The following is an 18,287-nucleotide window of genomic DNA, read 5'->3' on the forward strand; positions in this document are numbered from 1 at the left end:
AAAAGACTTAAACCCACCTCTGTGACTGTAACAAAAATGAAAGCTAAGACCTCTAAAAAAGCAGAAGCAAAAAGCAAATGCTCCTCTTCTAGCTAGCTGGAATGGATGATTTTATCACATCTCCTTTCAGCTGGTAATTTCCCCCCCCCCCCATCCCCCCAAATGTTTATTTAAAAAAAACAACCTTAACCCTTCCCCCTCCCACAAGCACTCAAACAGATACAAAAGCAGTTGGGTCACTTTGCTTTAACTTGTACATGCAACATGTGGTATGAAATGAGAATCTGCTTCCTCTGTTTAAGATACCGAGCAGTGTAAATTCTCAAGTGAACTCTCCAGCAGCTCGGGGCACATCGTACCACAGGAGAACTCCGGAACAAAGGCTTTGCTGTGCTCTGGGAACACAAGGCAATCTATTGAAGTAGTGTGTAAGCTAGTCTGACGGACTAAAGGCACAGCTTCAGGTCAGTGCTGCAAGCCGCCTGTGCTGAAAGAAACCCAGTGCACACTAGAGAGGAGAGTAATATAAATACACTGGCCCAGTGAATGCAATGGTTTGTAAAATGGGTTATGTAGGGAGGTGGTGGACTCTCCATTCCCTAGAGGTTTTTAAGTCCTGGCTTGATAAAGCCCTGGTTGGGATGGTTTAGTTGGGGTTGGTCCTGCTTTGGGCAGGGGGCTGGACTGGATGACCTGCTGAGGCTTCTTCCAGCCCTGGGATTCTATGATAAGGTGCTAGGTGACAGCAAAGTTCTCTACCCTGGGCAGCTGTAGTTCAAGCTTCTCCCCCAGGTGCTCTTCTTTAACTTTCAGCCGTATGGATCCCTGCTAGAGAGAAAAGGGAAGACAAATCTCCACTGCCTGATCAGGTCCCAACTGTCTTGAAGGGCACCAGACCGTGCCAGCTGGGAAGTGGATATTTGTCCACCAGGAACTAGTCTCACCACCACATTTAATCCAGGCCCCTGAACTCCCATGAGAGGGGAACATCTGACCATTTACCCTGGGTCAAAGCGAGGGGCTTTATCATGCTGTGACACTTCCTGGACTGGAGGCTGGTTGAGGACTGGTGGTGTCAATGTCTGGCTGCCTCTCTAGGGCAGGCTCCTCCATTCTAGCCCCGAGACACTGCTGCCACCTGCTAGAAAGGACAGAAGTGCTGCTCCTCCAGCAAGGACGCTGCAAGATGTGGGGGGAGGGGAGGGTGCTTTAGTGATGAGTCAGGCAGGATGCTGTGGAGAGGCAGAGATGATGTAGTGGCTGCATAAAGGGTGCAGGGAGGCAGAGAGCAGTGCCTGGAGGAGCAGTCAGCTGGGGTAGCAGAGCATGAGAATGAGTGTGTGATGAGATGCCTGCACCAAAAGCAACTTGACAGACAGCAGGGCTGTAGCCACTTGTTAATTTTATTAACAGGGTGTCTGGACCCAGGCCACAGTTTTTTTTTTTTTTAGCAGAGACTACAGACCACTCGCTAATTAAAATAGTCACATCCTGTCCTGCCATCCCCTCCCCAAGCAGGAAACATAAAAGGTAATAATGTTGCAGAGCCAGACTCCAATGGAATCCTGCCGTCACTGCTAAGATCAGACCGGGCTGCTAGTGGTTAAAGGAAACGCTTTAAATGTTCCAGGTAAAGGTGCCAGCTCACTGTGTCTCTTCAGGCACATATGCCCTTCCTGCAGATCTGGAAGCTCTGCCAAGAGGCTCTTGGGAGGCATGAGGGAGGGGAGGGCTGAAATGTACCAGCTGAAATGCAGGACAGTATGACTTTCACTTAGCAAAACAAGACTCAGTCCCCTGCGTCTCTGAAGGCAGGCAAGAGAACAGTCTGATTGCACTAACACCAAAGGGAGCATTTCAGTTTCACTTCATCGACTTCCAAACACGCAGCAAGCCTCCCTGCTGCCTGGCCGCTAGAAATAGTTCACAGCTGACCTTAATTGTCTTGTTTCCACCTCCAGACACAGTAGGAGTCTGGTCCCAAGATGCTGCCACTTAGGCTTCAAGAGACCCTAGAACAATTTCATCTGGATCAAAACTTTGGCTGTAGATGCCCCCTTCAACTTTCAGGTAAGAGGCTTGGGGTTCAAACTGATGTTCCCTTTAATCTTTTCCATACACATGCAGAATAAATGTTTATGTGCACCATGGCATGTGTGCCACCAATAGAAATACAACACCTAGCTGTGGGCACCCTGCTAATCAGCTGGGGGGTATCAATCTCCTGAGTGGTTACACAAGTGCTCAATTTACAGGGAACATGGTCCAAACCCAAATGTGGTGGCATAGGTTCTCCTTGTGCTGGAAGCTCCTTAATTCAGTGCCCTGTGCCTCAACAGATACATGACTGAGTTGTATTGGTCATATTCGCACTACGTAGCAGGGCTGGCTACAAGTCCTGTGCTAGAGCATACCAAGCTCAGTGTGAAGAGAGGATGGATTCTCTGGGGCAGCCTGTCCTTTCATTGTTCCAAGAGTCCTGGTTACGAATCTGAGGAGAGAGAGTCCCCAGATTTCAGAGCCATTGCTAGCTTCATCCAACTGCTGAGGCAGAGGAGGAGTGTTTTACTTCTCCCCTGTGTTTAGCTTCTACTTATGTTCCCTTGATAATGGTGGATGCTAGTCTGGATAAAAGCATCAGATTATCTGAACTCACAGGTCTGCAAACTGTAACCTCTCCCAAGCTTCCTTGAATTTCCTGCTTCCAGCAGGTCGGAATTATGGAAGACCAGCTTCTCATATTAAATTAATGTTTCCATCTCCAGTCCCAACAGTGCATTAGTCTGCTCCCAGATCTCCCATTGCCCACCAGCGCCTGCAGAGGGACAGACATACTTCAAAAGGCCCCATTCATCCATGGAAAAACAGGATGGCCTCTTCTGCACTCCCTAGGGTTCCCACGAGCGCTCATCATACCTGTGTCCACAGCAGGAGCAGGAAGTGGAGCAGGCAGATGTGGGGTAACCAATGAGAACTGGCTGATTCAGGAGAGACAGCTCACTTGCCAAAGAAGTGCATTGATCCCAGAGGTGAGGGGATGCTGCCGCCTCATGACACTCATCCCACAGCTGTGGTGGAGTGTGCTTGCATAGTGGGCAGCTCTGCTCTCTGGCCTGGAGAGAAGAGAGGGCTTGAGTGGGAGAAGGGATCTCGGGGGTCAGTCTCATGTGGTGCGCTTAGTGATGGAAGTGGGGCGGGGGGTGTGGAACTCAGTGGTGCTGAAGAGACTAGGAAGGAACAAGGATAGACATGGGGGCTAAGACTGAGGCAAAGGGATGTGCAGGCAGCAAACTTACAGAGGAAGAATTAATGATCTCCCCAAATGTGGCGTCAGCTCTGCTCTGACCTAGGGATGAGAATGAAAATGAGGAGGGATCCAAAATGAGGTCCCACCATCCCTTTCAGATCTTCCAAGTAGCCCAAAGCAGAGTTTAAGAACAAAGATTCAGGTGTTTGTTTGGGAGAGAGGAGGGCAGCCAGCCTGTTTTTGCTTTATGCGAGGCAATTCTCTCCCTGCACCCAACCCTTCTTTAAAAATGGTTTCACGAGACCAAACAAGACAGCTGCACTCTCTACTTTCTAGCACACAAGGGTTTATGCTTCACTTGCCAGCCAGGTGGCTGGCTAGGCATTGCAAATGCATTCTGTGTCTAGCTCTTGGGTACAGTATTAGATTGCAAGGAATATTGGAGCAGGAAAAACTGCCTGCATTCCACAAGGTCATTCAGGCACTGCCAGTTTTACTGGCTCTTCCGTTCTCTCTCCCACCCACCCCACCTGCTCTTTCCCTGGTAAGTCACAACATGCTGGTAAAAAGCAGAGCTTCCTCCCAGGGAGACAAGCCCGACCCCATCTCTGCTTTACTGTGGTTTTATGCCGGTGTTATTCATTTTTAATGCAGTTACTCCAGCATCAAAATAGGGATGTAAATGGGTAACTGGTTACCTAGTAAGCAACACCCTTATACCAGTTACTGGTTAACCAGCACCTGGCCCAGCTGGAACAGTCCCCTACCTGCAGTGAGACACGGTGCGCTGGTTAACCAGTTAAACATATAGTTTAACCAGTTCACATTGTAAATGGGATTTTACATCCTTACAACAAATAATAGATACTTAGTGATGAACTGGGCCCAAGATATTCGTCTTGTGAATCCAAAGAGGAAATGGAGAAGGTATAGCTCAAGTATGATCCAAGGAGAGGGAGCTGACCTGGGATTAGTATTGTTGCTGAGGTCTATGGGGGTGTGGCTACATAGCACACTTATCTCAAAATAAGCTACACAATTTGAGCTTTGCAAAGCTATGCAAATAGCTTATTTCAAAATTTGGTGCTATTCCGAAATGTCCCTTATCCCTTGTGCAATGACGTTTACAGGGATGTCAAAATAATGAGCCTGTTATATTTCGATATAACAGGCTTGCTCTTAAGATGCGGAATAGCTATATCGGGATATGGCTCTGCTGTGTAGACGAAGCATAAGTGAACTGACCTGTAATCAAGGCCAGCTCATAATAGGACTGTGCATTTGTTTATCCCTCTCTGCTGCTCCACCAGAACTGCTTATTAGCTATTAGCCTTCCACTGAAATCACTTCTCCTGTAGGACATACCTGACACCTGCAGCAGCACAGAACATACAGAGGTACTAGATGGTGCTGAAACAGGTAGGAGGAGCTGCTTTTAGATCCTTGAAGTTTGACAGTTCTGTTTCACACCCAACCCCTCAACCTCCCACCCCCCTTCATAAGGGAACCTCAAAGCACTGTACAAAGAAAAAAAAATAAACTGAAAAATATAAATCCCAAAGAACCCACAGTAAATTTTACCCAGGACGTGCATTTGGGAAATCAACAAATTCCTTTAGAGACACATCCAGGGGACACGCTGTTCAACTCCCTTCTAAAAGCCATGGGGATACACAGGACAGTAAGTGTTATGGGTCATGGTGATGATGCAACTGCTGAAGCACAGAAGTGTATACATTTGGCATAACTACTAACAAATGGGTCAGCATGACTTATTTCTTGCTGGTGATGCCCTAACTCTCCAGCAATCTTGCTTTGGGCCATTTGCTCCTGATCTGAGTTCATAGCCTAACATGGCAGAAATTACTTTTCTCTCATTTTTAAGAAACAGCAGTGATAATTTCCTAAGCAGCAGCCTTTTTGCAAGTCATCAGTGCCTGGCACCCCAGGAGATTTGGAGAGAAGAGACAGGGCTGCCCTCACACTCAAAAACACTTGAGCAAAAGAATACTGTAGGCCAAAACCTGTCCTGGGAGATACAAGTACACCCTGCACTGGCTGATGGGAATTGTATGTGCATATCAGAGGACTAAATTGGCGTCTTCCACCACAGCAGAACTTGCCACACCTCAAGAAAATAGGCCAACTTATTACCTGATGAAGGTGGTCTTCCCAGTGGAATACTGCCCCACCAGTAGCACCATTGGCTTGTTATCAAAGTCCGCATCTTCCAGGGCTGGCGAATGAAACTCGTGGAATTTGTAGTATTCTTCCAAAGGGAGCAGCTTGGTTTTGTAGAGCTTCTTGAGCCCCTCGCTCACAGTCTGAAACACTTCGGGGTCCTTCCTCCTCCTGTCATCGGTACCCAGCCAGCTGAACATGTTGGAATGGTGGGAGAGGTGCCTGCCTTTCAGTGAAGCTTGGTCTTCACGACACAGAGCAGAAGAGGTACGTGGCTCAGCCAGAGACAGCAATTCCGGAATTTAGTCACCCTGCAGTTGTGACTATGGAGCAGAAATGTGCTGCTTTATCCCCGGGGGTTGCTGGTTACCCTCTAGGAAGGCGCATTCTCTCCCATGCAGAGCAAGAAGCTTGGGGAGGGGGCAAGGAGATACCCTCAGTGGCTGCAGAGCAACGTCCTTTATCTTGCATCAGCGGAAATCGAGACGATCCTCTCCCTGATTTCCTCCGGGATCGCTCGTCACCCCCACAGCTTTGATCAGTAATTTTTTTTTTTTGACTCTGCAACAGGCAAGTCTGCACAAAAACTCGTCTCGAATTGCAATGATGAGGCAAAGGGGAAACGCCTCTGCCCAGCCCGCCGGGTTGCGAGGCGATTGCGATGCTCAACTTCAGTCACTTCTCCTCTCGGGTCCGAGAGGCGGGGCTGGCGCGCTGCTCGGCTCCCGGCCGGGCATGCTGCTCTCCGGCGCTGGGGAGGAGGTGCGGGGTCTCAGCGGCAGCCTCCCCCGGGGCCGCAGCTGGCGTTTAAATGCCGTTCAGCCCTTCAGGAAATCGACAGCAGCGGAAGTCATCAGCGCCTGGCAAGGTCCGGCCGTTCTGACAGGCAGGGTGAGGCTGAGCTGGGGAGCACCATGTTGGGAGGAGGAGCTGCCGCTGCTGCTCGGGATTTGCTGCAGCGCCTGGGAAAGCTGCAGTCGAGGACAGTCATCTCTGGGGCGGGAGGGTCAGGGCACAGCGCCATCTAGAGGGAGACGTAGGATACGCGGATTACACAGACAGACAGACAGACAGACACACGGTTGATTGATTCACACACACTTTGTTTTTCATTTTGGATTTGGGTACCTTGGCATAGCTGCACTGACTGCAATGGTCATATGTAGGGTTGCCAGATGGTTTCAACAAAAATACCGGAGACACTTGACATTGCATCACAATCTACATTACATTTTATGTAGAAAATTCCGGACATCTATATTTTCTCAATTTGTTTCCCCAAACAGAAAGCTCAAATACTGGACTGTCCAAAAACCTGACACCTGACAACCCCTAGTCATATGATGAGATATGCCAGGTTAGGGCCTGGACCCTACTGTATGTTTCTGATAGTGCTTTTCAGCCCAAAGAATCTAGATTAGCAGAGCTCTTTAACTATATATCTATTTGCAAAAAAACCCTTAAAATAACAAATGGTCCTGTTGCATAGTGGTTCCCAACCTTCTTGATACCAGCACTGGCAAACCCATTCACAACCAACTCTTGGTGGTACTCTTTTTCTAGCTGGTTCCTGAAATTATTTTGTAAGAGGCTATCCTTTTATACTTTAAAAGGGCTATCCTCTTACAAAGTAATTTTGGAAACCAGCTAGATAGATAGATAGATAGAGAGAGAGAGAGAGAGAGAGAGAGAGAGAGTCTGAGGAACTGGTCTTCGTATGAAAATCTGACACATTTGACCAAGGAATGAACAAAGACATCTCTTGGATAGGCCATTACAGGCAGTCCCCTGGGTTACGTACAAGATAGGGACTGTAGGTTTGTTCTTAAGTTGAATTTGTATGTAAGTTGGAACTGGTACATATTGTAGGGGAAACTCTAGCCAAACATTTCTCCAGAGCTTAGTTTTATTCTCCCACACCTCACTTCCCTCAGTCCTTTATTCTCAAGCTGAGGTGTCTGCTGAGAAAAGCCGCTTTGTGTCTCCCTCATCTGCTGGGGAGGAGGGCGCTAGCTTCGCGTCTTCCTGGTCTGCTGGGGGGAAGCAGCTAGTGCGGGGTTGCCTCACCTCGTTTGTAAGTAGGGATCTGATATACAGGGACTACCTGTATATTCAAAACCCAAATGACATCAGAAGCTAAATATTGGGCACTTACAGCCCACTCCATTAGTCTCATTTAGCACAGACACTTTAATTGACGGTTTTTTCCCTCTGCTCCTCTCCCCTCTTTTTCTACTTTATATTTGTACCCCCGAATCTCTTGCTCCATATTTTTCATCTGAAGAAGTGGGTTGTGCCCATGAAAGCTCATGGTCTATCTATATTTTTTGGTTAGTTTCTAAGATGCTACAGGACCATTTGTTATTTTTTAAGGTTTTTTTAAAGTGACAGACTAACATGGCTACCCCTCTGAGACTTTTATATATCTCCTATATATTTGAAGGAGTTTGTGTGTCTGTCTGTCCTTCCATCTGTGAGTGTTTGTTCAAGAACTCCTAAATGGTAAGAGCTAGGACCACCAAGTGGTGTGTAGCTTCCTCTCATCATAACTTAAAGCAAAGTCAGAGTTTGGTTGTGTCAGGAAAATGGGATGTGCATAGAATGTGATTGTTTCTCATCAAACGGAAATGCAGGGCTGTGATAGCCAAGACCGTTATACTCCAGAATGACCACAGGGGGCAGCAAGTGAGGGAACAGTGCAGTTTGCTGCATTCCTCACTCTGGGTGGGGAGTGCAGAGGGCAGATGAACCTGGACTTAGCTGGGAACATGCACCCTTCCCCACCACTGTTCCTTCGAGAGCTGCAGTGACTGTGGAGAGGCACATCTCAACCGGTCCTCAAGCTGCTGCTGTGAGAGAGGGCTGGGGTAATCCTCTCTCCCTGGGGCAGTCTGCATACTGAACCCCTCATCCCCAGGCCCACCCCACAGCAATGATTTCAATGAAGCATGTACTTTTTCATTTTATTTTCCAAAAAACAAAAATTGAGTTAAGGATCTGAGCAATGCCAGGTAAATCTTCTAGTATATCTATGAGAGAGGGAGAGAGAGGATATGTTGTGATCTGTCATACTGCCCCCAAAATGTACCTCAGTCCTCACCTGAACTCTGGGGCGGAGAAGGTAGTGCAGTCTCTGTTGCCTCTTTAGGCTCTGATGTCTTTGTGAAAAGTGCCCGCAAGGGAGCTTGTATTGTGGTGGGTTTCATTTTTATGTCAGCAATCACTACACCTGCCAGCTGAGTAGTATAGTTCATTGGCATTTTAGCCATGTTAGCAAACCTATTGTTTTTCTTTAGTTATGTGTAACATTACTAGGCATAGAACACCGTGGTTAAAATATGAACTATATTAATCCACCCTGTCTGCCATATATGTGGCTGGCATTGGTAGAAGAAAATCATGGCAAATATTTTCAAACTACATGCCTAGAGGTTGGTACCTAGCTCCACATTTAGCCTCTGACTGATTTCCAGTGATGTCAAACAACCTTTCTCTGGCTGAAGTGTCTTCGAAGCATTACATGCCCTGTGGCCCCTCCTGAAAAGTGGGCACCTTTTATTTAGATACCTAAATTAAGAATGAGGTGTCCCACTTTGACTATTTTAATCTACACTCTTACAGTAATAACTAAATATTATTAAATAGGACATTTATAGCTGGTTGGCCCATAATCTGAGCAACTTTTTCCCTTTCAATGTTTTTAATGCAAAGCAACCTTTAATAAAACCACAGTACCAGCAGTCCACAGATGGCAAAAAAATCTGTATATGCCTGTGCTATGACCACACTTCACCAAACCAGTGTACATGTATGACAGAGAGGAAATAACTTTTGGTTACAAAACATTTTGATTTCACAGAGTGAAATTCCTGCCAATTTCCTGAAGTTGGCTGGAGTTTTGCCATTGCTTCAATAGAAGCAGAGGTTCATGGGTTTGTCAGATGGATTCCCAGAAATACTGAACACGCGTGCTAAAAATTTGTCAAGCAAAAATACCCAAACAAAAACCATAAATACATAAATACCGAACAATCGTGCTAAAAGTTTGTTGAGCAAAACAAACAAACAAACAAACAAACAAACAAACAAACAAAACCCACCACAACTATGCTTAACACTGAATGGGGACTTTATTATAAACATTCAACAGTTTACATCATATATTCTGACTACCTGAACCTCCCAGCATGCAACCAGCTGAAGGCTCCCACCTGGCAATCCTATTGCCAGGCTGAGCTAGCCTCTCAGAGCCTTTTTTCAGCTGTGGAGGGGAATAAAGGGGGATTCAAGCCTGTCCCATATTCTGGCCATGAGAAGAAGTGGATTATATGCCTGAAAATCTGTGACCAGAAAGTGGAAGGAGCCGTACTCTACCCCCACTCCTGGGCCAGAATGTCTGGCTGGGCTCTGAGCAGAGGGCAGACTGTCTGATGAAAAGGGGTGAAGTAATTTACACTTCCCAAAGAGGACGGGGCTAATTCCCTACTCCCACTGGGAGCCCTCAGCTGGTTGCGTGCGGAAGCCTGGCAGAGGCACAGGGAGTGGCTGGGGAGGCAGGGCCGTGATCGGTGCTAGGAGCCCCACGTCTCCGGCCACACGTCTCTAGCCACCACACCCACCTCACCAGGCTTCTGCATGCAACCAGCTGAGCTGAGGGCTCCCAGCGCCAATCACGGCCCTGCTTCCCCGGCCACTCCTCCCACCCATGCCAGGTTTCTGTCAGGCGCCCAGCCAGAAAAGCAGAAAATACCAGACATTGCACATGTCTGGTATTTTCTGGATTTTTTTACTGGACAGAGGGGGCAAAAAATGGACTGTCTGGTTGAATACTGGCTACCTGGCAACCTTCGAGGTTCAACATCTCCAGTTTTGGCCCTGTCTGGAATTGGGCACAAGCTGCTCCTGGTTTCATTTATATTAGTGATAGAGTTCCCATTGACTTTAGTGGCAAGAGGGGTGGACTCGAAAGTGCAGATCTAGCAAAGATGACAGGCAAAGGAAAACTTTCAAACTTTTCAGACTTTTACTGAAAAGATTCAGTTTGAATTTTGGCAAACAATTTGTGTTTGTTTCTTCTTTAGGCAAACCTATGTTGCCATTACCATGACATCTGTATGCAGGCTGAGAGCTTATGTGAGCTTACATCCTATCCTTTTTATACTAGCCAATTAGCCCATCATAAGACGGGATTTTCAGGTCTCTCCTCCACATCGGTCTTCTCTCCTGAGCCTCCAGTCTCTCTCTCTCCTCCTACTGCCTCCCACTCTCTCTCTCTCTCTCTCTCTCTCTCTCTCTCTCTCACTCTCTCAGCTCTCCTCTGCCTCCTGCTTCTCTCTCTGTCTCTCTCTTTCTCTTCTTCTCCCCCTCCTGCCTCTTACTCGGGGGTCTGTGGAGCCCAAACGGCCGTTTGGGCTCCACACTCCCTGTGCTGCATGAGGAACGCGGAGCCCAAATGGTTGCTTGCGCCACTTGCTCCCATGCGGCAGCCTGGCTGAGCAGCACAGAAGTCAGCTGAGCGCCATGGTAAGAGGCGAAGGGGGGCGGGGTGGTGATGTTCAGAGCCAGGGGGCGGGGCCTGGAGCCACTGTCACGCCACATGTCACCGTACCGCCCCCCTTCGCCTCCCGCCGTGGCACTCGGCTGACTTCTGTGCCGCTCAGCCAGGCCACCGTGGGGGAGCAAGTGGCCGTTTGGGCCCTGCACTTCCCATGCATCATGGGCTGCCCAGAGGGCAGACACTGGGCTACTATATATATGATTTGCCACGTTCTCTTTTACAACACACTTCCGTAACAAATAATTATTGTCAACAATTCCATTTAATTTTAATGAACAGTAACTATAATGGCAGAATCTGTCCCATGCTGGTTGAAGCCTGCTATATTGCATAAGGTATTAAGCACCACAACATATTATGTATGTTCAGCTCTGCTTTTTCCTCCCCCCGCCTCCCCCCCCCCCCCCGGAACTTGAATACTCTTTGCAGGTTGGTGTATTGAAAACAGAAATAATTTGTTCCAAAAGATCTAGTTTTTTCTTTGGTTGTACATTGTTTCAGACAGGGAAAGAAAATGTGCACCTTGATAGAAGAGAGATTTAATTTTGCACAGTCTTCACAAAGTCACATTTGTATTTCCACCAACTGTAGCATGGAAATTTGATTAGAAAAGACAAATCCAACAGATTTTTGGTGGCCTGATTCTCCTTTCACGGAAGCCAGTTTAAATCCGAAGTTGCTCCATGGCGGACACTGCAGATACACAGCGACCTCCTATTTCAGTGAGAATAACTGGGAATAAAGGTAAGAAATGTGAAGAGGTTCTGCTGTTGCTCCAGTGATTATGCAGTGTACTATCCAATAGGACAGTGGTCACCAACCAGTAGATCGGGATCTACTGGTAGATCGTGGAGCTTCTGACAGGTGATCTTCACTAGTTTGGCCAAGAGGCTATTATCAAGATTAGCACTTCAGCTGCCCTTCTCCCCACTGCTGTGCACCTCCTGCCCTTTGCCTTGAAGCTCCCTCCGCCCCAAGACTCCTGCTTGTGGCACAGAGCAGGGAAGGGACAGGAGGAGTGCTGTTGTCAGGGTGCCCCTTCTCCCATCCTGTATCCTATCTCCACAGAACAGAGCTAGGGAGCACAACAGAGCTTAGGATGGAGGGAGTTTACTGGCTACCTTTGGGAGTGATGCAAGGGCTGGGCAGCGGTAAGCCTGCCTTAGCCCCACTGCACCACCACCCAGGAGCCACCTGAGGTAAGCAGCGTCCAGCTGGAGCCAGCTCTGAACCCCTGCCCTAGTCATGAACCTAAACTCCCTCCCAAAGACTACACCCTAAACTCCCTTCAGCACCCCAACTCCCTGCCCCAGACTCAGCGCAGAGCCCCCTCACACTCCAGATCCCTTAGCCCAAGACCAGAGTTTGTGCCGCAACCTGCTGCCTCTGCCTGGTGAAAGGGAGGGAAGATGGGGAAGGGAGGGAGGATGGAGTGAGCAGGGACAGGGCCTCAGAGAAGGGACATGAAGTAGGTGAGGCAAGGTATTTGGGTTTGAGGTAGATCTTATATTGCATTTAAAATTCAAAACGTGATCTTGTGCTTAAAAAGATTGGAGACCACTGCAGTAGGACAATAGTTTTCAGCCTGTGGCCCATGAACCCATGGGCATCTGCAGACTACAGCTAATATTTCCAGTAGGGGCTGCACCAACATTTAAAATTGTTTAGGGGGTCTGCAAATCTTTTATTTGGTTGAAATAAAGGTTGAAAGCCACTGCTCTAGAAGTCAGAGAGCTGATTTTCCATTGCCTCTTCAAACACTGGGCATGTCTAGAGAGTCTGAATTATTGTTAATTATTTTTTCTGTATTGGCTTTGCTAAAATCATCCAAACATAAGAGACTATTGTTAGGATATAGATATTCAGGCCTGCCTTTTACGGCCTATACTGTAAGAATTTAGGTGTTTTCCTACAGAGGTATAAAACCAAATAATTAAAATCACAGTATTTGTATATGATGGCCTAAGACCTTATTTTCAAACTGGTTTAGGTTAAGAAACCGAGGCATCCATAAGCTGGGAAACCAGTTTTGGCACATTTTTAGCCAGTGGGTTGATAGCTTTCTATTTGGCGAGGACTTATTAATATTTGGGGTTGCAAAATTTGCAATTTGTATTGCTTTATTATTATGTTTCCCATTTCTCTATTGTTTATTTGTATGGTTCTGACTGGTTCTTTGATTGTTTGTGTCTCCTGAATAATTAATTTTGCTGGGTGTAAACCAACTAAGGTGGTGGGATATAATTGGTTAGATAATCACATTTCAATATGTTAAGATTTGTTAGTTAAATTTCAGTAGAATGATTGGTTAAGGTAGACCTGAAATTATTGCTAAATATATTAGGAACAAACAGGAAATGAGAGAGGAGAAAAACAAGGGGAAAAAGAAAGAAAACTGAAATCATGCTTGCTGAAAGCTAACCCCAGTAAACATGGAAGTTTTTGCATCTCCAGTCTTGGGTATTGCTGTTCTCTGTTGACATTAAAAGGACCAGGGAAGTAGAAGGGTGAAGGGATAAGCCCTCTGTAGGAGTTCGGGGGTGCGATCACCCCCTCTCCGCGGGAGAGGGGGGGTCTGCGAACCCTCTGACCCCTTCTTGATCCCTTGTTGGGTCCCGGGTCCCTGCTAAGGGGCCCCTGTCCTGGGTGCGATCACCCCCTTCCAGGCGGAAGGGGGGGTCAGCGAACCTTATGATAGTTACCCGTCCAGGCGGAGTGGGGCGCCGGCCCCTGGTCGGGGTTTCCCCTCTCTGCGGGGTCCGCATCGTAGTTCTCCTTGCTAGGGTCGTTGGAAGTGGGTTGTTCCTACAGGGGAGGGAAGGGGACCCGGTCCCGCCCCTTTTCCGGGTCCCAGCCCGGGGCCCTGGGCGCCGGGGCTTGCTAGTGCCCCGGCACGGTGAACGGGGGAAGGGAGGATTCACTCCCTCCTAAGCTCGTCCACCCACGGTCGCCAAAAGCGCCCTGCCCCGGGCTCCTTCCTCCCTCCGGGTGCCTCCTGCGGATCACGCCCGGTGCCCCTGAACCTACCCTGGTTCGGCGGTCCGTGGCGTCCGGTGTCCGAGCGAGGTCTCTGGGGCGGGTTCTCTGGTCCCGGTTCGGCCCTGGCTGTCCCGTTCCCTCCTGGTCCGGCACGGCGTGGTCCGTCCGCCGTCTGAAGAGGGGCTGACCGATTGCCAGGGGCAGTGGCTGTCCCGGAGGCCTCGGGACCAACGCCGGGCCGACAGCCGGGCGGCGTGGCGCTTGGGCTCCGTCCTGTGGCAGGGGCCGCCCCTCCACCGCTGCGAGGAGCTTGCCCCCTGCCCCGTTGGCGGCGGGCCCTTTTGAATCGGCCCGCCGCGCCGGCCGCCACCCAGGGCTCCGCCCCTTCCGGGCACGTCCCGGCGTGTGGCCCTGCCTGGTAGCCGTGTCCCTCCGCCCCGCCCTCGCCGTGCGGGGCCTCGGGGGACGGGCCGTGCTCACGTCGCCGGCACAGGCGCGGGGGTAGTGCCCCAGTCCACCGCCCCCTCCGGTTCGCGTTGGGGAAGTACTGGGGGATCCGTACCTGGCTGCCAGCCCCCTGCCGGCGGGGGCTCCGGCCGTCCCGCCCCCGGGTCAGTGACAGCCTGTCACACCCTCTAACAACTGTCGCTGCCCTGAATCATTCATAATCTAAGTAGAAAAGACAAGCAAATTACCAGTCATCTCCATTTGTTTCTGTGAGAATTAGGAAGTCATGATAACTGAGGGAAGATGACACGTTTCAGAGGGATAGCTGTATTCGTCTGTTTCAGCAAAATACAATGAGGACTCAGGGGTGCCTTAAAGTCTAGCAAATTTATTTGGGCATAAGCTTTCATGGGCTGGAGCCCACACCATCAGATGTGTGGCAGGGATATATATACACATGCAAAGATGGGAGTGTAGCATTACTATGCGGAGGACCAGCTAACGAGGTCAGTTTGGTGAGGGTGGATGCAGCCCATTCCCAACAGTTGATGAGAAGGTGTGAATATCAAAAGAGGGAAAATTACTTTTTGCAGTGAACTAACCACTCCCATGATCAGGCCTGCTGATGGAGGTGGGGACAAAGAGGGTAGTTGTGGCAGCAGCTGAAGACCTGGGCTCTTTAAATCACTGCCGGAACACTGTGCAGCATTCTTCATATGGCTCTGCGAGGAGGTACTCCATGCTCCAGGAAACATACAGGGCTGACTGCCTCTACCTCCGCCCCTTCCACTTGAGGCCCCGTCTCTTCCAGAAGTGCAGAGCTGGCCCACCTCTCACCTTGCCCAGAGGCCCACAGAGGCTGTCATCTCACCTGACCATTCTCTTTTTAGCCCCAGCCTAATAATGTCAAGTTTGCATATGAATTCCAGCTCTGAATTTTCATGCTGCAGTCTGTTTTTGAAGTTATTTTGGTCAAGTATGGCAACTTTCAAGTCTATTACTGAGTGTTGAGAAAGGTTAAAGTGCTCTCCTATGGGTTTTTGAATGTAGTTGTTTTTGATGTCTGATTTGTGTGCATTTATGCTTTTGCATACGGGCAGTCCGGTTTGGCCAAGGCACGTGGCAGAGGGGCATTGTGGGCACATGGTGGCATATATCACATTAGTAGATATGCAGGTGAATGAGCCCCTGTTGGTATAGCTGTTGTTGTTAGGTCCTATGATGGTGTGGACGGAGTTGGCAACAGGTTTTGTTGCAGGGTTTGGTTCTTGAGTTAGTATATCTGTTGTGTGGTATGAAGTTGGTGGAAAGGGAGAGCGCTCTTTCATTAACAGAGCATTTCTCTAAATGTGCTATGTTGGCAGATGTAGCATGGTATTGAAGGCAAGCCTTAAATCCTTCGCTAAGAACGCTGTCAGGAGGCATTTTTGAACAGCTCCCAGCAAGTCAGAAGCTCTGGCACCTTCTACCTGGTGCTGGGTGGTCCATATAACACACACTTGATAGTGAAAATACCCCGACCAAACTCAAGCTGCATTCAAGAATCTTGCAACCAAATTTGTTTTGCATAAACAATTCCAACTCTGCATGAAAGGCAGTCAGTCAATTTATATCTGCTGAAGACTGACTGGGATGAAAGTGGTCCTCTGTGTTGGCCATTTGATACAAAACACAGTCTTTGCATTTGAATAAGAATGAACAAGTAAGGGATAATAGGGTTTTCAGGCTCTTAAATGTGGTTTTCCTTTTCTAGTAGTCTCCAGTGAAGAGTCACCTTAGAATGGCAATGATAGTGTATGACCACCAGTGCTAGTGTTTATTGTAATCACAGAAACTACAAGAGATTTCATAGAGATAACTTCTTGTGAAAGTGGGATCATTTTGTAAGATTGGAGTGAAATTCTGTCCCACTGAAGCCAATAGGCCAAGATCACCCTTATATTTGTATTCACTTATTTCTGTTGTAGCATTCTTTCATGAAGAATATAAAAGAGCTACATTTGATGGTTCCATTATCTCTAAGGGTATGTCTACACTACAAAGTTAATTCGAACTAACAGACGTTAGTTCGAATTAACTTTGATAGGAGCTACACTTAGTTCGAACTAGGTAAACCTTATTCTACGAGGACTAAGCCTAGTTTGAACTTACTAGTTCGAATTAAGGGGTGTGTAGCCCCTTAATTTGAACTAGTGGAAGGCTAGCCCTCTCCAGCTTTCCCTGGTGGCCACTCTGGCCAACACCAGGGAAACTCTATTGCCCCCCTCCCGGCCCTGGACCCCTTAAAAGGGCATGGGCTGGCTACGATGCCTGTGCCAGGTGCAAGCCTGCCAGCACCTAGCTGGCAGACCCTGCACCAGGCACGGCTCGAGCCAGCCACCCGATGCCCCCCAGTCCTCCCCCTCTTCCCGGGACCAGGCTGGCGGCTCCCGGGAGCTTGCCCAGAACCGCAAGAGGCGGGCACCCGCCTGGTCTAGTGCGGACATCATGGACCTCGTCCACGACCTCCGCACTAGGCACAGGAAAGTGGCCGTCTAGGGCAGGAGAGCTGCCAGCCTTGCCGCCCAGGAGCAGGTGTGCATGAAAATCAAGGTGGTCCACTGAGAACCCCGACCCTGAGCCCTGAGCTTACAATGGCCGTCCTGGGTCAGACCAAAGGTCCATCTAGCCCAGTAGCCTGTCTGCCGAAAGCGGCCAACCCTAGGGACCCTGGAGGGGATGGACCGAAGACAGTGACCAAACCATTTGTCTCGTGCCATCCCTCTCCAGCCTTCCACAAACTTTGGGCAGGGACACCACTCCTACCCCCTGGCTAATACCACTCCATGGACCCAACCTCCATCACTTTATCTCACTTCTCTTTTAACTCTGTTCTAGTTGTAGCCTTCACAGCCTCCTGCAGCAAGGAGTTCCACAGGTTGACTCTTTGCTTTGTGAAGAACAACTTTCTGTTACTAGTTTGAAGCCTGCTACCCATTCCTTTCCTTTGGTGTCCTCTAGTCCTTCTATTATGGGAACTAATGAAGAACTTTTCTTGATGCACCCTCTCCACCCTACTCATGCTTTTATAGACCTCTATCCTATCCCCCCTCAGTCTCCTCTTTTTTAAACTGAAAAGTCCCAGTCTCTTTAGCCTCTCTTCATATGGGACCTGTTCCAAACCTCTGATCATTTTAGTTGTCCTCCCCTCTCCCACCCTCTCTCTTCCCCTCTCCCACCTCCTTTTCCCAGTCTCCCCCAGTTTTGTTCAATAAGGAGAGATTCTATTTTTGAACACACGTTTTCTTTATTTTGTACATCAGGAAGGGGGGCTAGGGAAGAGTAAGTGGAAGGAGGTGAGGGAGAAATGGGGTACGAGCCCCCGATGGGGAGGACTGGGCTGGCTCTGTGGGCTTCTGGGGGTGGAAGCTCTCCTGCAGCCCCCCAATTGCCCCCTCTCCCCAGATGGCAGCCTGCGGCAAGTGCAGCCGGTCTGATGGCCGAGTGCTGTGATGTGCCCAGTGTGGGCACTCAGGGCACTCCAAGACAGGACTGCTTTGCAAGCAGGGCACCCCTGAGAACTGTCTGTCCGGGGGGTGGGGGTTGGGTCCCTTTAAGCACAGCCCTTGGCTAGCCTGAGGCAGCAGCTCCACGCTCTAAGTCCTCATCTGATGCCCTGTCGGCACTTCTTCCGGCCATCCTTAACCCCGGTTCAGGGTCCACTTAATGTGGACATGCTAGTTTGAATTAGCAAAACGCTAATTCGAACTAGTTTTTTAGTCTGGATGCGTTAGTTCGAATTAGCTTAGTTCGAATTAACTAATTCGAACTAAGTTAGTTCGAATTAGCGCTGTAGTGTAGACATACCCCAAGATACTAAATATTTTAGAATAAATA

General features: G+C 48.9%; 1 protein-coding gene across 1 annotated transcript in view; it reads right to left on the reverse strand.

The window, feature by feature from the left end:
* EHD3 (EH domain containing 3) overlaps window positions 1-14,264 on the reverse strand; it is a 41,823-nt gene extending 27,559 nt beyond the window's left edge. Inside the window, exons 1-2 of the mRNA XM_075925328.2 lie at window positions 14,013-14,264; window positions 5,402-6,452 (exon numbers count right to left, since the gene is read on the reverse strand). Coding sequence (XP_075781443.1) covers window positions 5,402-5,628 — 227 coding nt within the window. The 5' untranslated portion in view covers window positions 5,629-6,452; window positions 14,013-14,264. The remainder of the gene's footprint in view (window positions 1-5,401; window positions 6,453-14,012) is intronic.
* Window positions 14,265-18,287: the final 4,023 nt, after the last annotated feature.

The sequence above is a fragment of the Pelodiscus sinensis genome, chromosome 3, assembly GCF_052426305.1.
Source record: "Pelodiscus sinensis isolate ZL-2025 chromosome 3, ASM5242630v1, whole genome shotgun sequence".
Lineage (NCBI taxonomy): Eukaryota > Metazoa > Chordata > Testudines > Trionychidae > Pelodiscus > Pelodiscus sinensis.